This window comes from Lepisma saccharinum, chromosome 14, assembly GCF_977018435.1.
Source record: "Lepisma saccharinum chromosome 14, izLepSacc3.1, whole genome shotgun sequence".
Taxonomy (NCBI): Eukaryota; Metazoa; Arthropoda; class Insecta; order Zygentoma; family Lepismatidae; genus Lepisma; species Lepisma saccharinum.
Window position 1 is genome coordinate 22276668 of NC_139242.1, and position 19383 is coordinate 22296050.

General features: G+C 38.2%; 1 protein-coding gene across 1 annotated transcript in view; it reads left to right on the forward strand.

Annotated features, from left to right (window-relative positions):
- LOC145998724 (uncharacterized) overlaps positions 1–19383 on the forward strand; it is a 106440-nt gene that overhangs the window by 64074 nt on the left and 22983 nt on the right. The window contains exon 4 of the mRNA XM_083135238.1: positions 17858–18071. Coding sequence (XP_082991364.1) covers positions 17858–18071 — 214 coding nt within the window. The remainder of the gene's footprint in view (positions 1–17857; positions 18072–19383) is intronic.

Genomic DNA, 19383 nt, shown 5'->3' on the forward strand with positions numbered 1-19383 from the left:
AAATCGAAGAAGAAATATATTTACCGTAGGCAGTTTCTCTCTTTCTTACCAACAGAATTTGAAGATTGATTGATTTGGTTTATTTAACGTCGCTTTTTGCTACTTCTGACTGATTGCGAAGATGAGGATGAGTGAAGATGTGATGAAATCGATGAAGGGACAATCACAAAGTACACCCTTGACCAGCTCTGGTTACGAACCCGGGACCCCTGGCGTCGTAGCGCTCTGTGCTAACCACTCATCCACGGAATTTGTCTCCGGATTAGAAGAAGAAGAATATTTAATTTGTTTTTTATTTATCGTCGCTTTTCTTCCACTTTTGTATAATCACGACGATTAGGATGACATTGAGAAACGCACATTCACAAAGGACATCCACGTCTAGCCCGGAATTCGGACCCGGGATTCCTGGTGTCGTATCACACTGTGAAAACCACTCCGCCACGGTTAGGACTAGAAGATGATTTTTTTTTCGAAATAATTCTTCTTTGGAATAAAAATTCTACAATGTAATGTAATACTGTTATCATTCTACACCCCTGCGAAGTTGACTTGATAATAGTTCATACAAAAAATTAATTGTACATCCAGTGTAATTAAATTATTCTCGACATATGGTCGGAAAACGACCGGTATCAAAATTCCCAATGGTAATGATATCTCAAGTTTCAATTTGTTGGAGTTTTTCGTTGCATCGTCCAAAACACTTCTGTATTTTGAGTCATGAAACAGCTGCTTAGGAGAAAAATTGGTACTTTCCCTAAACCAACACCTTTCATCGAACAGCTCTGGGCCTGTTATTCAGACACGGTAGTTCATGGTCGTTTAGTATGACGTGAAGGCCCACCTTCCGCACGCCAGCATCCACGTCTTCCCCCAGCATGGCTTTCGGAGTCTGCCGACAATCGATACCTCGCCAGTCAGACGTGGTGGTGTTTTGGCAAGACGCCTAGCTTGCATTGCGGTAAAACAATTGACTTAACGAGACAGTACGACACCGGGAAGACCTGCCCCAAAAAGGCTTCAATGAATTACGATCATTGTGTTATAAATGATGGCCGAAAACTCGAGAGTATCGCTGGAGGTGAAGCCAAAAATTTATTCGTTTTCAGTTCCAGTCCTTGCGACTGGGTAATCGATATGGAAATACAGTATCTTCTACAGACGACGTGTGTGGGTGGATTTCTTGACCTCGTTTTCATGTACAGAAACCTCCGTTGGCTACGTTAGGCGTCAGGCTACAGTAGCGTTTTCCAAGGTTCGATTTTCTGGCTTAGGACAGCCGCACACCGGATCCGACCGGGGCCTTCGAGATACTTATATAGGGGACTCACAGCAGCTTCCGTGACGTCACAGAATTAGTCAAGTGTAGTCTATTTACAACATTTAACAAAGTGTATTATAAGAGTATGATATTTATTTTTCTGACTGAATCGTCCTTTCTTATTCGCTCAGAACGTTGCTATCACATCAAGAACATTTCAAATGTTAAGTGGCTATAGAAAATATGTAAATAGTATTGATGAAACTAAAATCCAATCTTTACCGTTCTGCATAACGTACCTTTATTTTCCAAATTACCAAGGAAAAAAGGGCGATAGAGATAAAATTTTATCCTACAATTGAAACTTACTCTAAGTATGTTTATCATCGTTAATATATAATTGCTATTGAATTGCTGTGGAATAAACACTTACGATTCAAGTTATGCATGCAAGATAATTTTGTAAAAGTTTACGTACAGAAGGTTGAGGAAAGAGCTTGTAAGATTAGAATTTTGTATTAAATAAACTTTCCAACTTTGGAAACTCAATTCCCGTGTGTAATTTGAATAAATTTATAATGTTCTAGAAATCCGGTGAATATTTGGCTGCAAAAGCTTGACTGGTTTGATTGTAGGTTTTAATTTTTTTTAAATCAGTTTTATTATTAACATTTTTACATCAAGCAAGGAGAGAAAGCGTACACATACTAACGCAACAAACATGTTAGCCTAACCTATTCGAAATACGTGGATGCTAAGAACACTAAATGTAAATGATCTAACAGTAATTCAAGCCTATGAAAAGGGATTTACAATCACACGGAAAATGAGAATATTAATGCAAGCAAGAAGCAACTTTCCTTAATTAAAAAGTCCAAAGCAAAACACAATAAAAAAAACCTTATGTTCTATCAGGAGGATATTGTTAGAAGAATTTCGTATTCTAAAATCCTTATCTCTTTTCGAAAGACAAGGTAGATATAGTAAAAATCAAGAGACAAGTTCTTTTTCCAGGATGCGGCGTACGTTTTAGGAATATAAGCGTGTGTTTCAATCATCCCTAACAACGACAATTTTCTTGTAATTGTACCTGAACATGTATTGAAATCGTACCAAGTAAAATTCGCTGAAATATGTATGAGTTGATAACTATATTTTCCCCTTGTACATGTGATGTTAAGAACAGGTTGAGATAAAATTTCGCTCTACTTCTTTTACATAGAGCATAAATTCAAATAAAGCAAATAGGTTACATGAAATCACAATAACTGACTGTGCAAGTGTACGAAACGAATCGTTATTCTTTCAGTACTTGTAAATTTTCACTTTAGCAACTTGTCTACAGATTCTCGTTCTAAATTTCCAATTACCTTAAATGCTGGTGACGCAAGAACACATTTTTTTATAGTTCACTAACTACATCGCAATAATCATGAAGATTTCTTACTCTCTTTGACAGAAATAATCAACAAAGGGAAAATATAGCATCCATTACTGAGTACAAAGGTACAAATTTATCCACATTGTATTTGTGAAATAGATTACTAAAATTATATTAACGTACATTATATTTCTTTCACGTGATGTATATCATCAATTTCATAAATCTTGTGAACCGTAACATAGCTTGAAGAACTTAAGTGATTATCTTTTCCTGTGGCTAGAAGTAGAAAGTAAAAAAGATGTTCAAGACGTGACTTTTGAACTTTGAACTACACAATTTCAGACAACGTAAGAGCAGTAATATGGACATATAAATAACTATCAACAATTTTCGTGTTAAATAAAGGAATATAGTTAGTGGTTAAAGTTCGGCGGTAACAGTAGTATAAGGCGGAGACGGATTTCTTAAAATTTACAGGAGAAAAGACGAGAAAGTACTTTCGGAATTGCGTTCTTGGGGACTTTCTAAAGCCAGGGAAATTGTTTTTTAGAACCGTGCAACGTATTTTGCCTGTAAATAAAGTATTTTTCGTCAATCATGCATCTCCGTTGTAGGATAGCTCGTGCCGCCTTTACCGTCGACTACGTGAATCAAATGTTCCGTGCGTTCGGTTATGTAACCCCCTCACAGTGTAGCAACCACGCGGAAGTTTGACAAGATGACGTGTGCGCAGGTTTTTTTCCCCCCCAATGTAAGGTAAGACTCTAGACTTACATATATCGTGTCATATATCGTTGGAAAGCTTATTTTATAAGGAATTCAACAATGTAAATCCCAAAGCGAGCAAAAATTTCCTGAAGGAGTAAATCGAGAAAAACCGATGTTGTCCGGATATGCGCAATTGAACGTACTGAGGAATTTTTTAGATGATGAAGCACATATTTAGGGGCGAAATGAGTGCTAATGGAACCTAACCTAACAGGCCTAACCTAACCTCGTAGGCATACCTCGACCCCGTGAATGGATAGTGGGGCTATCGTGAACAGAAATTGTAAAAAGAAAAAGGTACTTACCCGAAGAGATGCCGGGTGCCGCACCACGATCGTGCACCGCGAACGCAAAGAAGCAATCACCATGCAGGTAAGGACGTAAAGTAGAGTCTAGCCTCAATTTTTGCTTAAAAACCTTTTGTGAATAGTTTGTGCGGCATTTATCGGTTCATAAGTTTGGAAACACTGCACATCAGGTGACGATACTGCATATCAGCTGACGATAGACAACGTGAGTCAAAATTTGCGCGCCGAATTAGCAACGACCAATAAATTATTATAATGTTAAAAATAACGCTATTTTCATGGGAAAAAAAGTGATCCCCAGCTTGAAAAATCTTCCGCTATGCATATGAGGTAAGTAGCAATGATTTTTATTTGAAAACAAACGAGTTTAATGTGTCTCCGGCTTATACTACTGGTACCGGTTCGGCATCCGTGTAATTAATATTATCATGCACAAATTTTTAAATGTCGTACTTCTCACTGGCTGAACACACTTCTTTTTACTAACATGTTATTAAATGTTGTATTACATAGAAAGGTATAAATTTACTTGCAACTGATCAGTACATATCTATGCTTAATTTGCGATAATAATTATTATTCTTACTCTGAAATAAATACATTTACATGATCTCTTTTTCGAACAACTCGCTCATTCAAATGCTTGTATTTCCCCAAAACACACGACTAATCTTATGATGTCATCAGTCCTTTTAACATCACAGGTTGCGGCCCGCATACGGAGTATACACAAAGTATACGCATCTCGAAGGCCCCATAAAGGTACCTTGGGAGGCCCCGATCCGACGCGACACGACGCGGCAATTCAAGCCATTTGTTTGTTATCTAAAATCTGATTGCAAATTTTGTCCACTTACGCAGTAGGTCTAGGTGTGTCTTTTATAATTTGGGAAGCGGGTAACGATGCATTATAAGTATAACTTTACAGCAGAATCAATGTGTACGTAGAATAGATGTTTCATTTTAAATTTGAATTGAATAATTTTGTAGCAAATAATTGGTTAGAAAGCACGATATTAACCATTTAGTGTTAGATTCAATAACTAGATTTCATTGCTGTCTTCAAGTTGCCCCCATTTCTGGTCTGTGATTAGAGGCATGTGACTGAAGTGAATGGATTTGTGCATGCGCAGATCGTCTTGTCGCAAATTGTTCCACGAACTTTCGTTGTTTTGTCGCAAACTTCGCAACCTGCAGCAAAATGACTCGAGTCAAATGTTTTGTCCGATGTGCGGCCTCCCATAAGAGATTTTGGTAAAATCTTCCCTGAGAGACTTTGACAGGAATGCGTCGTGTCATGTCGGATCCCGTGTGCGGCTTATATGTAAATGTGTACCTTATATGGCGGCGAGGAGGAATTTTAAAAATGTAAAAATTGAGACGAGAATGAGACGAAAATCGAGGTGCAATAGAACGGGATCCGACTGGTATTATAACAAGCTGGAACATGTCCTAACATGCTTCCGGTCAATTGTTGCGTGCGTTCCTGATTTGTTATTAATTTGTTAACACGCGTTCTAGTTTAATTACGAATATGAATGATGAATAAATACTTATATAAGTGAACAAACGCCAAGGAAAGACTATGTCTTACCCAGGATTTGAATCTAAAGACCCTGGATTCGTAAGCAATGCTCTAACCAGTCTATCATACACACAGAATACTAAAATCTTAATGCATCAAATCTATTTGGTGCACTAGAAATGGATCGATGGATGCACTAAAGCGTGTTTTCTTTACTTTTGCTATGAATCATTTTTTTATGTCATTTAAAAAGGTAACGCCAAAGTGCATCTTATGATGCGAGTGAGTATTTATTTCCGTGTCCAGCTGTACTGTAATGCATCAATTGTGTTCCTTGATGCACCTTCCTGCATCCTTCTCGCAGACAGCGCTCCACGACGTCGAGGTTCCGGTTTGGAATCACAGCCAAGGCATGGGTGTTATTTGAAAGTGCCCTTTGATCAATTTTATTGATTCGTTTATTTTCCTTTGTGTGGGACCTTGGAAAATATTAACTACAGTGTTTTTTTTAAAGAAAAACATATATTATACATACAAAAACAAAATGGGGTGCAATGTTTATAAATTATTTCTATCGCATTGTTCGTCAGCGTACTTTGATGCAAAAGGGAGCGCTATGATCGTAAGTGTAGGCGAGTTATATAACTACACTGCTATATTTTGCTGTACTTATACGTATGTTCTATTATTTTATTTTTAGAAGCTGCAGCATTGGGGGACATAACCCTATGAAACCTTTAATGGCACGCCACGTTAATTAAAGAAGCCTACTGTTTTTGCTATACGTTCAAATCGTCAGCCACGCCAACCTAAATGTTTGCAGAGTGAAGTTGGCAAGTTTGACGACATTCTCAGCGGTCTATTTTGAAATGACTAACGGCACGAAAGCTCTTGACCTACTTTAAAATGTCAGGTCTGACGTCGGATTAGACTGACTTCGGTGCCTTTCGAATCGTGCCTTCAAAATAAGCAGACTAGCTCCATCTCTATGTACGGTTTCTCTACAAAGTAACCTGTTGCACAATTTTCCCTCGAGGTGTTAAGGGTAACCCTTTCAAAGACAACCAAATGCCAATCTTCCTTCCACGCAGAATACCCTGGACTGCATTATGCAGGCTAGCGAGGCTCCGGCGCTTGGATTCACAATCAATATAATCCTCTGTGGGGCTTGTGACGTGTCATCAATTTCACCTCATCACTATCCATCCTCATCTTTGCAATTAGCCACAAGTGTAAGAAAAGGGGAATAAAATTAAGGAAATCAGCCAATCAGTCAAGTAAAATACATGTTCTTGATTCAAATTCAAGAACCCCTCCCCTCTGTACCAATGCAGTAGTTTTGCTCATTCCAAAGGCCTCCCCGATGTCGCAGTGGTAGTAATCAAAGGGTTCCGGGTTCGATACCCGGTGGAGGCACATAGTGGTTCGGATCCCACTTTAAACTCTAGGTCCAGTCCCGATTAGCCTTACTGTGCATAAAGTGAATTTAAAACACAAAATCAACCAACCAACCAAGTTCTGCTCATTTCATCTGAAGCCGGACCCTGTGGCCGAGTGGTTAGCACATCGCGCTGCGACGCCAAGGGTCCCGGGTTCGAATCCCGCTCGGGCTTGGTTGTTTGTGAATGTCCATTCATCAATTTCATCACTCATCCCCATCTTCGCAAATTAGCCAAGAGGCACAAAACGCGAAGTAAAATAAACTAAATCAATAAATAAACAATAAATTCCATCTTAAAACGACACTACACTCCCTTGATAGACCGCAGCTCAACCAGGCACTATGGCTCTGCCTTCTCATTCGAAGTTCGCGTCCTCTCTCAACGCTGGTCGAGACTCAAGTGCGAAACATCTGCATGTGTCGTTCTCCTCGACGCCACGCGCATGCGCATTGTCCAAGCTCTCTTCCAGTGCATCCAACATAGCATTTTTGAATTTCTCCTTCCGATTATGTTAACATCAAGGAAATAAATGCTACTTTCAGAGATATGGGGCTTTCTTTTTTAGTAGTGCACTGAATCTCGCTATGAGAGCAGCCATGGTTGACAGTCAGTGTTGCCAAATTATCTTTCTTCTGTAACTCTCTGCCACAATCTTGTTCTCACTGCTCTTCTCCGATGGCCATGCTCGACTTTCTAAGTTCCCGTGTTCGAATCCCGGCCTAGGCATGGGTATGGGTCACTCTTGTCTATAAATCACTCATCCTCGTAGTCACTATTAGCCAAAAGTAGCAGAAAATCAACTCTAAATAACAAAAAGTAAATTTAGAAAGTGCTCTTGGATCGAACCAGCCAATCTATACACGATCGTGCATATTGTGACCATTTATATTTGAAATAAGGAAAAAATAGGGTAAAATGTAGACAAAACCTGCCTGAAAATAACCATTATATCCCTTCCCGAAACAAGCCCTTTCCCTTAGGGAATAACTTTTTTCATGCAATTGAGTAATTTTTTATTCGGGGGGGAGGAGTTGCAGTTATCCCTAGCTTGACAAGAACGCCAAAAACATGTCGAGTCCAGACCTCTTTTGAAGAAATAACAAATGAACAATGACACGAACTCTCGGGACGTACAGATGTCACTAGCAGCGTTTTCCCCCCCGCCTCGGGCTCCGAGAGACTCGAACGGCTGGCCAGCGAGCCCTCCCCCACGCTGAGGCGAATCAGGATCCCAAGAAAACAACACGATTTTTTTTTATCCCAGTGGGAGTAAAGGATAAGATAGGGGGAGGGAAGGATGGGGAAAGAGGGGGAGTTCAGGCAAAACGGCCTCCATTCTCTGGCAACGCTCCAAGAAGACTGCTACAGCTTGCCCGCTCTCATATATCGATTGCAAGTCGAGTACAATATGACGTTGCGTGACGTCATCAAGAAAGCACCGCTGACCTATTCCTCGCGATAAAGGAGCATTAGCTCGGTATTAAAAAACGAGTCTACACGCTTTTAACTCTCTCTTCGGAACGAATGGCTTATAATAAGCGGAAAATAGTAGCAAAGGGGAGAAAGCAAACTGCTACAAACAGCTCTCCTTTTCCCAACTTTTAAGAAAATCGCCATACAAGGTTTATCAGTCATTTTCTCCAATATTGCTCCTGTTATACAGGAGGAATTAAAAGATGTTGGACGTTTGCACCAACATAAATGCATTCCGATGTATTTTTTTTCACTCCTACAACAAATGGAAAATATATTTTTATACTGGGTGAAGCATAATTTTAGCTCCCATTTGAAAAATGCATTTAAAGTTTAAGATATAACACAAATATGAGCTGTAAAGGGGTGACCTTTCCATAACCACCCAACGTCACCAGCCTGGACTACAGATACCAGCCTTCCCAACAGTGTGTACTGCTTCGCTCTGCCCCTCGATCCTCCTTCTTCTCTGCCACTATGCGCGGCCTTGCTCCACAGATTCCGTGGATATAAGGTACCTGAACTCAATATGGCCTAGTACCCAATATGGCTCATTTTCTGTTCCAAAGTAGTTGTAAGGTTAATTCAACAGTTGACGTTAATATGCCATTAAGAATGTCTAAATGACGTGATTGAACCTGTTGGCTGAACCTATGGTCCAGTAACTTGAAGACAAAGAAGCGAAATAGCTGAACCTCGTGATTGTGTCTTACGTGATGTAATATTAATAGTGAAGTTATTACTTACTACATCTTCCAAGTGATAGGTGCTTATATCTCTAGTACATATTATGATAGCTCATAATTTGTACTTTGCAACAATGTACTTAGTTTAGACTTTAATCTAAAGTATTATTTATAACGAAGTATAAAAGAGCACTATATAAGGCGGGCTCAATATGGTGTACATAGGAATATATCGTGAAAACATGCGCAAATGTGCCATTTGTTTCTCGTATGTTCACGTATTGTGTATGGAACTCACTAAGGATGATAAAGGACCTTTCATTTTCCCAGATTGTGATGTGTAATCCATGGCCTTCTGGTAACAAAATGTGACATGCTACTCCCTTGTTTATAAGTTTGTAAACAATGTTATTCTTAGTGCAAATCTCGCATGTCATTTTGTAAATAAATGTAAGCGTATCAATATACAGGGTAATTCGAAATTAATGGTTCAACTTTACACAGTTATTATGACGTTACTATTTATGACAGAAAATCAGACAAGGCATCAACATGAAGAAAAACTGTGGACGTTTTGCTCACATGACTCACATTACAAAGATTCAACATGGGAACCACGTGTAAACATCCAAACTATAATCAAGCACATGCTATGCACGAGACAGCAAGTCATTGTCCATGGTTTGGAAGACACTAACAATTCACAGTTGTAACTTTGGCAAATCTTTCGGAAGGGTGTGCATTACTACCAAAACGTATGTGGAAATGTCTTTGCACCATTGTGAGTGAATCAGTTCCTGATAGCTCCAACACACAATACACCTCTACTGGTCACTAGCCATTTTGCAACACTGGCGATCCTAGTGGAACAGCGGCAAAGCAACATAAACCCACTTAGTGACGAGAAAACTTCCAGAGTTTTTCTTTATATTGATGCCTTGTCTCATTTTCTATCATAAATAGTAACGTCATAATAACTGTGTAAAGTTGCACCATTCATTTTATATTACCCTGTACTTATCTACCTATAAAAACAACATAGTTGTACTTTCTTTAAATTTATGTTGTATATTTTGATATGAAAGAACAAATTATATGACTTGGCCATATTGGGTACATACATACCCAATATGGCCTAAATGTACCCAATATGGCCTAAACTTAACTTTTTAATAAAATCTTCCCTGTACCCATGTTATTATTTGGAATTTGCTCCAATTTTCGATAATTGTCCAGAAATGTTCCATCTTTTGAATCTTGAAACTAGTTTTTCTTTCCGACTTTGTACACCACTAGAAACAATCGCAAACCTAAGGTAGGCCATATTGGGTTCAGATACGTTAGTTGATTTTGCTCCAAGTTATAAACACTGTTTAGAATCGATTCAAATTCGATTAATCGATCGATTACTTAAATTCATCCGGTTAAGAGATAAAATTATTAGCCGATCGACAACGCTAATAATGATCACGGAAATATAACTACATAAAGTAAAATATTGCACGTTTGTTGCTGTCATAATGAAACAGTCTAAATTAGAATCTGCGAGGTGGTTCGTAACTTCAAAAACATCAAAATATGAATAGATAATGTTCCCGTACATATTTTCTAGAATCGGAATCACCCCCCTCCCATCCCCTTCTTCGTCGCGCAAAGTATTCTGTATTATTTCATGGCACTCCTCTTGTCTCGTATTTACGTGGGCACGGACCCCTTTTACCCCGCGAATGGGGTTCCAGATTTCGGTTGCTTGACGACCCCCTTGGGTGCAGTAGGGAGCCACTTGAATATGAAATAGTGTGAAGTATCTTTCCCTCGAGAGTCTGGCTGCTTCCCTAGCAGCGTTTCGTCTCTCTCTCTCTCTCTTCCTGGTCGGAAATCCAGGAAGAATCCCTGGCTAGACGTGCGTGGGGTCTCGCTCCAGATAAATGAGTCACGTTTCCCTAATCAGACGCCGGCACGTGGGCAGACATGTTACGACATCACGTGACCTTTTCGAAAAGCGGATTTGAGAGTGGGTGATTTGGCAGCGGACGGGGAAAGGTGGCGTCTTTGACAATCGATAAGTGGTGGAAGTATGCTGAATTATGTGTGTTCCCTGTTGATGCAGGGGAAATTCTAACATGACGAAACACCTTGTGTTGTATCGTGTGCGTAGTTTCCAAGATTTGAAAGTTTGCGCACGTTTTAATGTGTTTCTTCGTCCTCTGCACCAACAATATTAAACTATGAGACGATCTCTACAGGTAAATGGGTTGAAGAATCGATATAGGACGTGTAAGAATGTCTCCAACCTCTTTCTCTCTACTTTATTGAGTACATTCGAGCTCTTTAATGCTGCATTATTATTTTTATTAGAGTACATTTGCATGGGCGTCGCCAGAAATTTTCCTAGGAGGCGTCGAATCGAAGATGTCGCGGACACCCCCTCAAAAATATTGTGACACAGACCAGTGGCATATGCAGAAGTTTGTCAGGGGGGGTTATTTTAAAATTATTGCATAATCAGTATTTTAAATTACGTTGTTGTTGTTGTTAATAATAATAAGTAGTAGTAGCAGAAGCAGTTTTACTTTAGTTTATTTTAGCATCCAATAAATTGATTATATGAATAATATAGTACTTCTTACAACCAAGCTTGCATAATAGTTAGTTCTAACATTAGTAGCAGCAGCAGGAGCAGCAAACGCAGTAGTATAAGAAGCTTCGGAACGTGTGAAAGTTACAAATTAGCAGAGTTTCAGTGTTGCAAATTATGAAAGTTTCGTACCAAATTCGATATCTCAAGACCATGTTTAAACAGTGACGCAAAATGAACTGAAATGAAGTGCTTCGTTTATAAATTGCCATAAATTGGAAAAAAGTGAATGGAAATTTCCAGCGGGGTCGACCGACCGGTTTGACACCCCTTGCCGACGCCCATGTACCTTTGTGCAGACTCACTTAAGACCAGAACACATTGACTGAAGGCCCTTTTCTAGCTGGAATTCACACCAGAACACTCATTTCTCGATTTACCTCTACGTGTCATAGAACTGGTCCCTACGAATGTATTTCACTTTTTAAATAAACGATTGCAGAAGATTCGATTCATCTGATTTTTTCAATTACAACTTATACGACTGTTTCAATTCTAATTATATGCATAATTCTTGAATATTCTAATCAGAGACACTTCAGTGTTAATTAACTGTAAGTTTTTGAATTGTTTCGCCACTGGCGAGGCGTATTTCTTCTCGCTTATTTTCTTTCAGATGTTTTTCCAGTCCGTTACAATTTTTTACCTTCTGTCACCCATGGAGATTCTTATGGAATACAATATTGGGACGCAACTCCAAGAAAAGAGAATATCTTACAAGGGAGGTTATCTAAGTGTCCCCCTCCGATTTCCATGAAACTTGGCAGGTGTATAGAGGGGCCCAAAGGAAGAAATACGTGTTTTTGTGTTTCAGCTTAAAAAAAAATAAAAAATAAAAAAAATATTAGGGGGCAAAAAAAACCTGAAATGTCAAGATGAAGACAACTTGACGCGGGGATCTGACCCCTGTGTCCCACTCCGATTTCCATGAAACTTGGCAGGTGTATAGAGGGGCCCAAAGGATAATGTACGTGTTTTTTACATGTAAATCGGAGGGGGACACACGGGTCAGATCCCCACGTCAATTTTTCCTCATCTTGACATTTGAGGCGGGTTTTGCCCCCTAAAACAGTTTTTAGCCGAAACAAAAAAACACGTATTTTTTCCTTTGGACCCCTCTATACACCTGCCAAATTTCATGGAAATCGGAGGGGACACAGGGGTCTAATGCTCACTTCAATTTATCTTCATTTTGGCATTTGAGGGGGTTTGCCCCCTAAAACCGTTTTTAGCCGAAACAAAAAAAAAACACGTATTTCTTCCTTTGGGCACCTCTATACACCTGCCAAGTTCATGGAAATCGGAGAGGGACACTTAGATAACCTCCCTTGTTAGTTTCAAGAAACATCAGGTGGGAATGATGTGTTCAGTCACACGTTTGACCTTAAATTTTTTCATATTTCAAGTTTTGCTTGCAACGCCACCATCAACCGAGCATTTACTTTCTGGACAGATAGTACGTACCTGTTAAAGGAGGTGTTCAAAGTGTCGTCCTTGCATCTGGATGCGATACTCTACGCGATTCCGCATTGCGAACACGCCCGGTTGATTTCTGAATTAGTCACAAACATGTACAATTCTCTGTACTGATTGTATCCATCCTCTTTGATTACAACGCCACCTTTCGGAAATGTTCTGTTTTGTAAACAAAGAGCAAACCTCGGAACGCGCAAGGAGTAAAGCACTCGGTGTTTACAAAATACAATCAGTGACGTCTTCTAACCACACATTCGCACACATTATTAGCATTTTACCAACTAGGACGACGTTTACAAACGATGAAGTCAGTGGCGTTTTGTAACCACACATTCGCAATTATCTCGAAAACGGCTCGTTTGCGGACCCATGTTTACTGAGGCGTTTTGGCTTCTATTATCGTGTACTTTCAACTGTGTCAGTTTGCGCTATTATTTATGATACACCCTGTAGGTATACACACACACACACATAAACACTCACGTTATCGTCTTGTAATCGAGGGGTTTCGGTTCGATACCCGGTCGAGGCACATAGCAGCTCGGATGGAATTTTAAACTTAGACCCAGTCCCGATTGTCTAACCAGGACTGGACCTACAGCCTAAAGTGGCATCCTAGCAATGTACTTCCACCAGATATCGAACCCTGGACTTCAGGAAGCATAGTTTAAGCCGCTATGCTATCGAGGAGGCATGGTTTCAATTAGTGAAGAAACTTCTATTTCGATTACTGGATTACACCTCTTAGGTTAATCGTGATAAAAGAGATGAAGTGATGAAATGGATGGTGGAATAAACACAATCATATATTCCGGCTGGACCAGGGTTCGAACCTGGGATCTCTGGACTTCGTAGCGCGTTGCGGTGTCATTTTGGTCGATGGAACTGTATGTACATAGGACTGTACAGGGTTTCTAGGAAATGCTAAGTGAACATTTCCTTAAGAAATCTGTAAAAAGGTGTCAGAAAAAAGTTTAGGCCATGATATGAGTACGTGTAAAATCAAAAGGCTAGTCCCCCACTCTTGCTCGCTAGTTGGTTTTGGCAACTATATCGTGTTTCATTTCGCTAATTGCAACTGTGTTCGGTGCTGGGAGAAGTCGGTCCTTCATGCTGCAACTTGCGCTTTGTAACTGGCGTGACACACACACTGCAGCACTTCACAAATTTAACAGCTAATCACTTCTCAAGAAAAGTGGAGGACAATGAATAAAATAAGTAAATAAAACAAATAAAAGAATAATATATAGAACAAATTCTATTCCCTGTATAAGACGTTGAATTACAACATGAATTCTTGAGTCTTCTATTCCATTAATAGTTTTGATGATGGAACTTTTGTTATATTAAAGGTTTAATCCGTAATACGTTCTTCACATAAATTATTCCGTAATAAACTTTCTATTTGCAATCAAATTATGAAGACATTAATGTCTACATTATTTTGTGGCAATGCGTAGTTCTTCAACCAGTGATGGGGTTACGTGGGGTCAGCACGTCGAACCTCCAGGCTTTGTAGAAGATTTCCGAGACCGGGTCACGCTACTCACTCGTAGCTCCCAAACTTCCCCACGATGGTGAGTTGCCACCGGTCCTATAAACAGGCATAGAACCCAGAGACTGAACCCAGGCGGACTCGAACCCATGCCATCCCGCGGTTGGAGCCCAAACACAGGGTCTTAGACAGCACGGCCACGGAGAAGGACTTTTCTTATATTTAGCTACAGATTTTACAACATAATTATAATGTTAAGATCTGTGCTACTTCGGTCGACTTACATAACCTAATATGTTCTTAGCTACTATATTTTTTGTTTCTATAATCGAAATTTTATAATAAATCAACCAATATTTTTTCAATAACAGCTCGAATGTTTGACGTGGTTGCTAAGAATTTTCGCATTAACGTTCCACTGTTTCTTGATCTTGTGTGATACGCAAAGCAAGAACTTGAGACGTGGCCTTTGCCTAATCCCAAATAATTTTTTAGTTAAGTTCACGGATTGCACAAATAAAAAATGTAGACACATCATAATTTCGAATATACGTATATCTATATTAACACACTTGTACAATCACAATGATAGATAGTATTCACAGCCATTCTTTAGATGGTCAAATTTTATCAACAACCTTTTAAACAAATGAAATTTGTATCAGTGTTGCAAACACCTTAATATTTTTACAATTAGTTCATAATAATTGTGAATGTCAATATTGGACAGTCACAATAAATTCCCCCTCCTCCAGGGAAAAAATTAAAAGTTGAAAACTTTAAAATTTTTCTTCATAATGTTCTTCCGTTGAATAGTTAAATTCACAAATAAAATTAAAGTATATCGCTTATAGTTAAGCCGACAAAATACAAAAGATTGAAATACTGCAACATTGCTTTCAGTTAAACGTTAACTCCTTCAAATCATAACACAACGTAGCATTTTTCAGACCTAACTTACATTGTGAACTAAATACATACGGGGAAAAAATTCAAACAAATAATTCATTTCCCATTAATTCATAACTAATTACATTTATCACTTCTACTGAAATATTATATCATTTTACATTTAAAATAAATCAAGAACAATCTTGCATGAACACACTTCAGTTTAAGCTCAAGAGCTCCTTTCTTTTCTCAATACTGCAGTTGAACTTCTTAACGTTTGATGAATTTTGTCTGCTTAATATATTCTTTCCATCCAATGATGTTAATTCTACATAGTTATTTTTAACATTGTTAACAACATACGGACCAAGCCATTGATGAAATAGTTTATGGATCTGTTTATTTAAGGCACTAATATGTTGATGGTTTTTAATTAAAACAAAATCACCAGGTATAATAGTAACTTGATTTCCATTTATATATTTCGATTTTGACTTAGCCTATGCTTGTGCCGCATTCTAGCTTTAGCCATTAAACATTTATTCTTCCACGTAACGTTCCGCAAATCTTCAGGCCAATTAATGTGTGTATCCTGTTACTTCTGAAGTTGAGTTATTTAAAAGTCCTATTACTTCAGATAAATATTTACACCAATGTTGTTGGTTTCTGTTCACATACAGTCTTAATGACCTAATTATTTCTTTATTGTACCTTTCTATTGGGTTTGCAAATGGTGTATAAAAAGAAGTTGTTATATGTCTAATGCTATTTTCTATCATATACAAATTCCACTCTTGAGATCTGAATTGTGATCCATTGTCAGATAATATAGCGTTGCAAATAGGATAGTGATAAAAATACTGTAATTTTAACTTGTTGATGATTCCCTTAGCATTTGCTTTCCTGAGTGGATAAGCCATTACAACTGTTGACATGATGTCGACTATCGAAACTATGTAAGTATAACCTTGAGATCTTGGTAATGGTCCAATAAGATCTATAGACAACAAGTTATGTGGGTTCATGGAATAAACGTGCAATTCTTCTTTGTTTATCTTCATAACTGCTTGCTTATTTCTAGCACAAGTCACACAGTTGTTAAGGTATTGCCTTGTTGTTTGTTTCATTTTGGCCAGTAATATTATAATTTACATTTTCTGTAGACCTTGAAATATCCGAAATGACCTTGCTTATCATGTAATTTATGCAATATCTTTGCCACTAATGAACACGGAACAATTAATTTCCAAGAATCGTCATGAGAATTTTTCAAAAATAAAATATCGTCATGTAAAGTATATATTCTTTTAGTGCATTTTGATGTTTTTCCTTCCTTCAATTTCCTAAGATTATTACAATAATTATCTAACCTTTGACTCCTCTTCCAAAATTCCACTGTATCCTCATCTTCCAAGTCTAAATTTATATTGTTAATATACAAATCAGGAGCAAAAGAATGTTGATGGATATCTGCTTAAAGTATCAGCTGCTTGATTTAAAGTTCCAGACACGTGATGAATATTGAAGTCGAAACTTTGAAGTTTTAACGACCATCTATTTAAACGAGAGTTTAATGTTTTATTGGACTCCAACCATGATAACGATTGATGCTCAGTATATAGATTTACCTTGGAGCCTGCTACATAAATAAAGAACTTTTCAAATGCAAAAAGGATTGCTAAGCATTCGATTTCATGAATGCTATACGATAGTTCATTACCTCGAAGTACTCTGCTAGCATATTGGATCACTTTTAGTTCATAACCACAACCTTCCTCTGGATCCTCCCACAGCACTGCTCCTATACCACGTTTCAAACCATCTGTTCGAATTAATTTTTGTGTTGTATATATATCGTCCTGTTTTGAACATTGTGTAATTTGTACTTGGCACAGAGTCTGAAGAAGATCTTGCTAGAAGGTTGAAACGTTACGTTTAGTTTATGTTTTATAATAAAATAAATTTCTGCATTGGTCAGCATATTGAGTTTTTGGTTATCATGGAAACAAGGCTTAATGGTGTTATACCTGTATATTATGTATGTAGTGTGACTCTACTGTATATATACTTATGCTATTATTATTTCATTTATTTATATAATCAATATGCACTGATATACTTTACTCAATTGACAATGCAGTTGTGTTTTCTTTCTCAACTCCCCATACCCGTTGATAAATATAACTGTATTTATTTATTATAACACATATACTTATCTGTATCATAACATGCTTGCGAGTGAACAAAATCAACAGCAAGTTACCATGACAACAACAATATAAAAAGTAAAACTTTTATTCGTTTTTTTCTTCTTGTCTATTGTAATGTTATAATTGATACATACGTATGAATTTTCATTATTATATGTACGCCTTTTGTAATTGGAGCAAAGATTCTCTTATACATAAAAAATCAATAAACATATAAATATCATCAATAACCTAAAGCTACGTAAACCAATAGTACAAAATTAAACAGCAGTTTAGTAGATGTTGCCTCTTTTCCAGGTTCGTCCTCATCTTCTTCTTGGTCTCGTGCTTCGGGGGTTGCGGGTTCTGGCGCCGACGCCACTCGCTGCTGCCGGAGAGCTGGCCGTGCTGCAGGAGCCACTCCACGACGTCCGACGACGACCTTGGATCGGAACCCGACTCTGCGTCGTGCTACCCCCCGCCCCACTACAGCCGGTGCAGCTCTTTCCATGCCCCTCCGCCGTACAGCGAGGTAGGTTGGGTGCCCACCGTGGAATGCTATTCTTAATTTTCGGCTTATTCTCATCGAATGTGACAACTTTCCTTTCCTCACACAAACTGTATATCATCCATGTTGAGAGATTGTGACAGAGTTTTAAGAAATGTTTTTTTTAGATTTTTGAGTAGGGTTCGTCTCTTACACTGTTTTTGAGGAAAGTTTTAGTATTTCCTTGCCTTTATAATGTGTGTAACTTTGCTGTAAAAATGGCCCATATCTCAGAGTTGTAATAGGTTCTATCTCGACTGATTCAAGCAGGATCTACTACACTAAGGAAGAATTCACACCAAAGAGACAAGCTGCACGCGACACTTCTTTCTTGCTCAGTTCGCATGATAATACCGATATAATCAATCTATTAGTTTGTTAGTCACCCGAAAAAACTTAATAAGAGACATTGATACATGTAAATCGCGTTGTAAAACTTGTGCAAGTTATTGAAACTCGTGAGAGGCATGTTGTGCATGAGAAACGGAGAAATAATATGCACTCACCTCAAACTGTATACGCTAGACTTTCCAGCCTGGATAGCGCGAAGACCTAAACACTAAAGAAATGATTTTCAACCTTCGTGAAACCATGTTCCGGTATTTTTTTTAAGTCAATGCCCTTAGCCCAAGAATTATCCTCGTAAATACCTTTACAGTATTTAAGATTTTATGCATAAATTAACATGTACCCAAGAAATTAAATATTGAAAAATAAGTTCTAGCATAATCATAAAAAGTAATAATAGTTTGATTACGTGTGTAGGATTGTTGACAAATATAAAAATATGGATTACGAAGTGGTAACGTCGTCTCCTTGTAATTACGTTATCCCGGGTTCGATACCTGGTGAAGGCACCAGGAAGATCCAGTTGTGATTAGTCTATTTGTGCATAAAATGGACTTAAAAAACAAAAACTCACAACTCAAATATGATATTGGGATTGTGTTATTTGTCAACCACTTTCAGCAGAACCTTTCGCAGCTCGGTATAGCTGATACGAGGGCAGGCGGTTGAGAAACAATGCACTAGAATACTTTACCACGTTGACTAATATATATTGGACTAAAGTGCCTCTATGAGCTGGATTTTTAAAATGAAAGCAATCACGTCCTAAATGACCAAAACACGGCCTCTTTACACGATGTTGAAAGAAAATTACAGCAGATAACTGCATCAAAAAACTTGATAAAGTGAAAAGAACGCTGTGTTCAAATCTTAAAACATTGTACGTATCGATACTTTATTATATCGTAACAATCTGTAGAATTGTTGAAATGTAAAGCACAAAGACCTC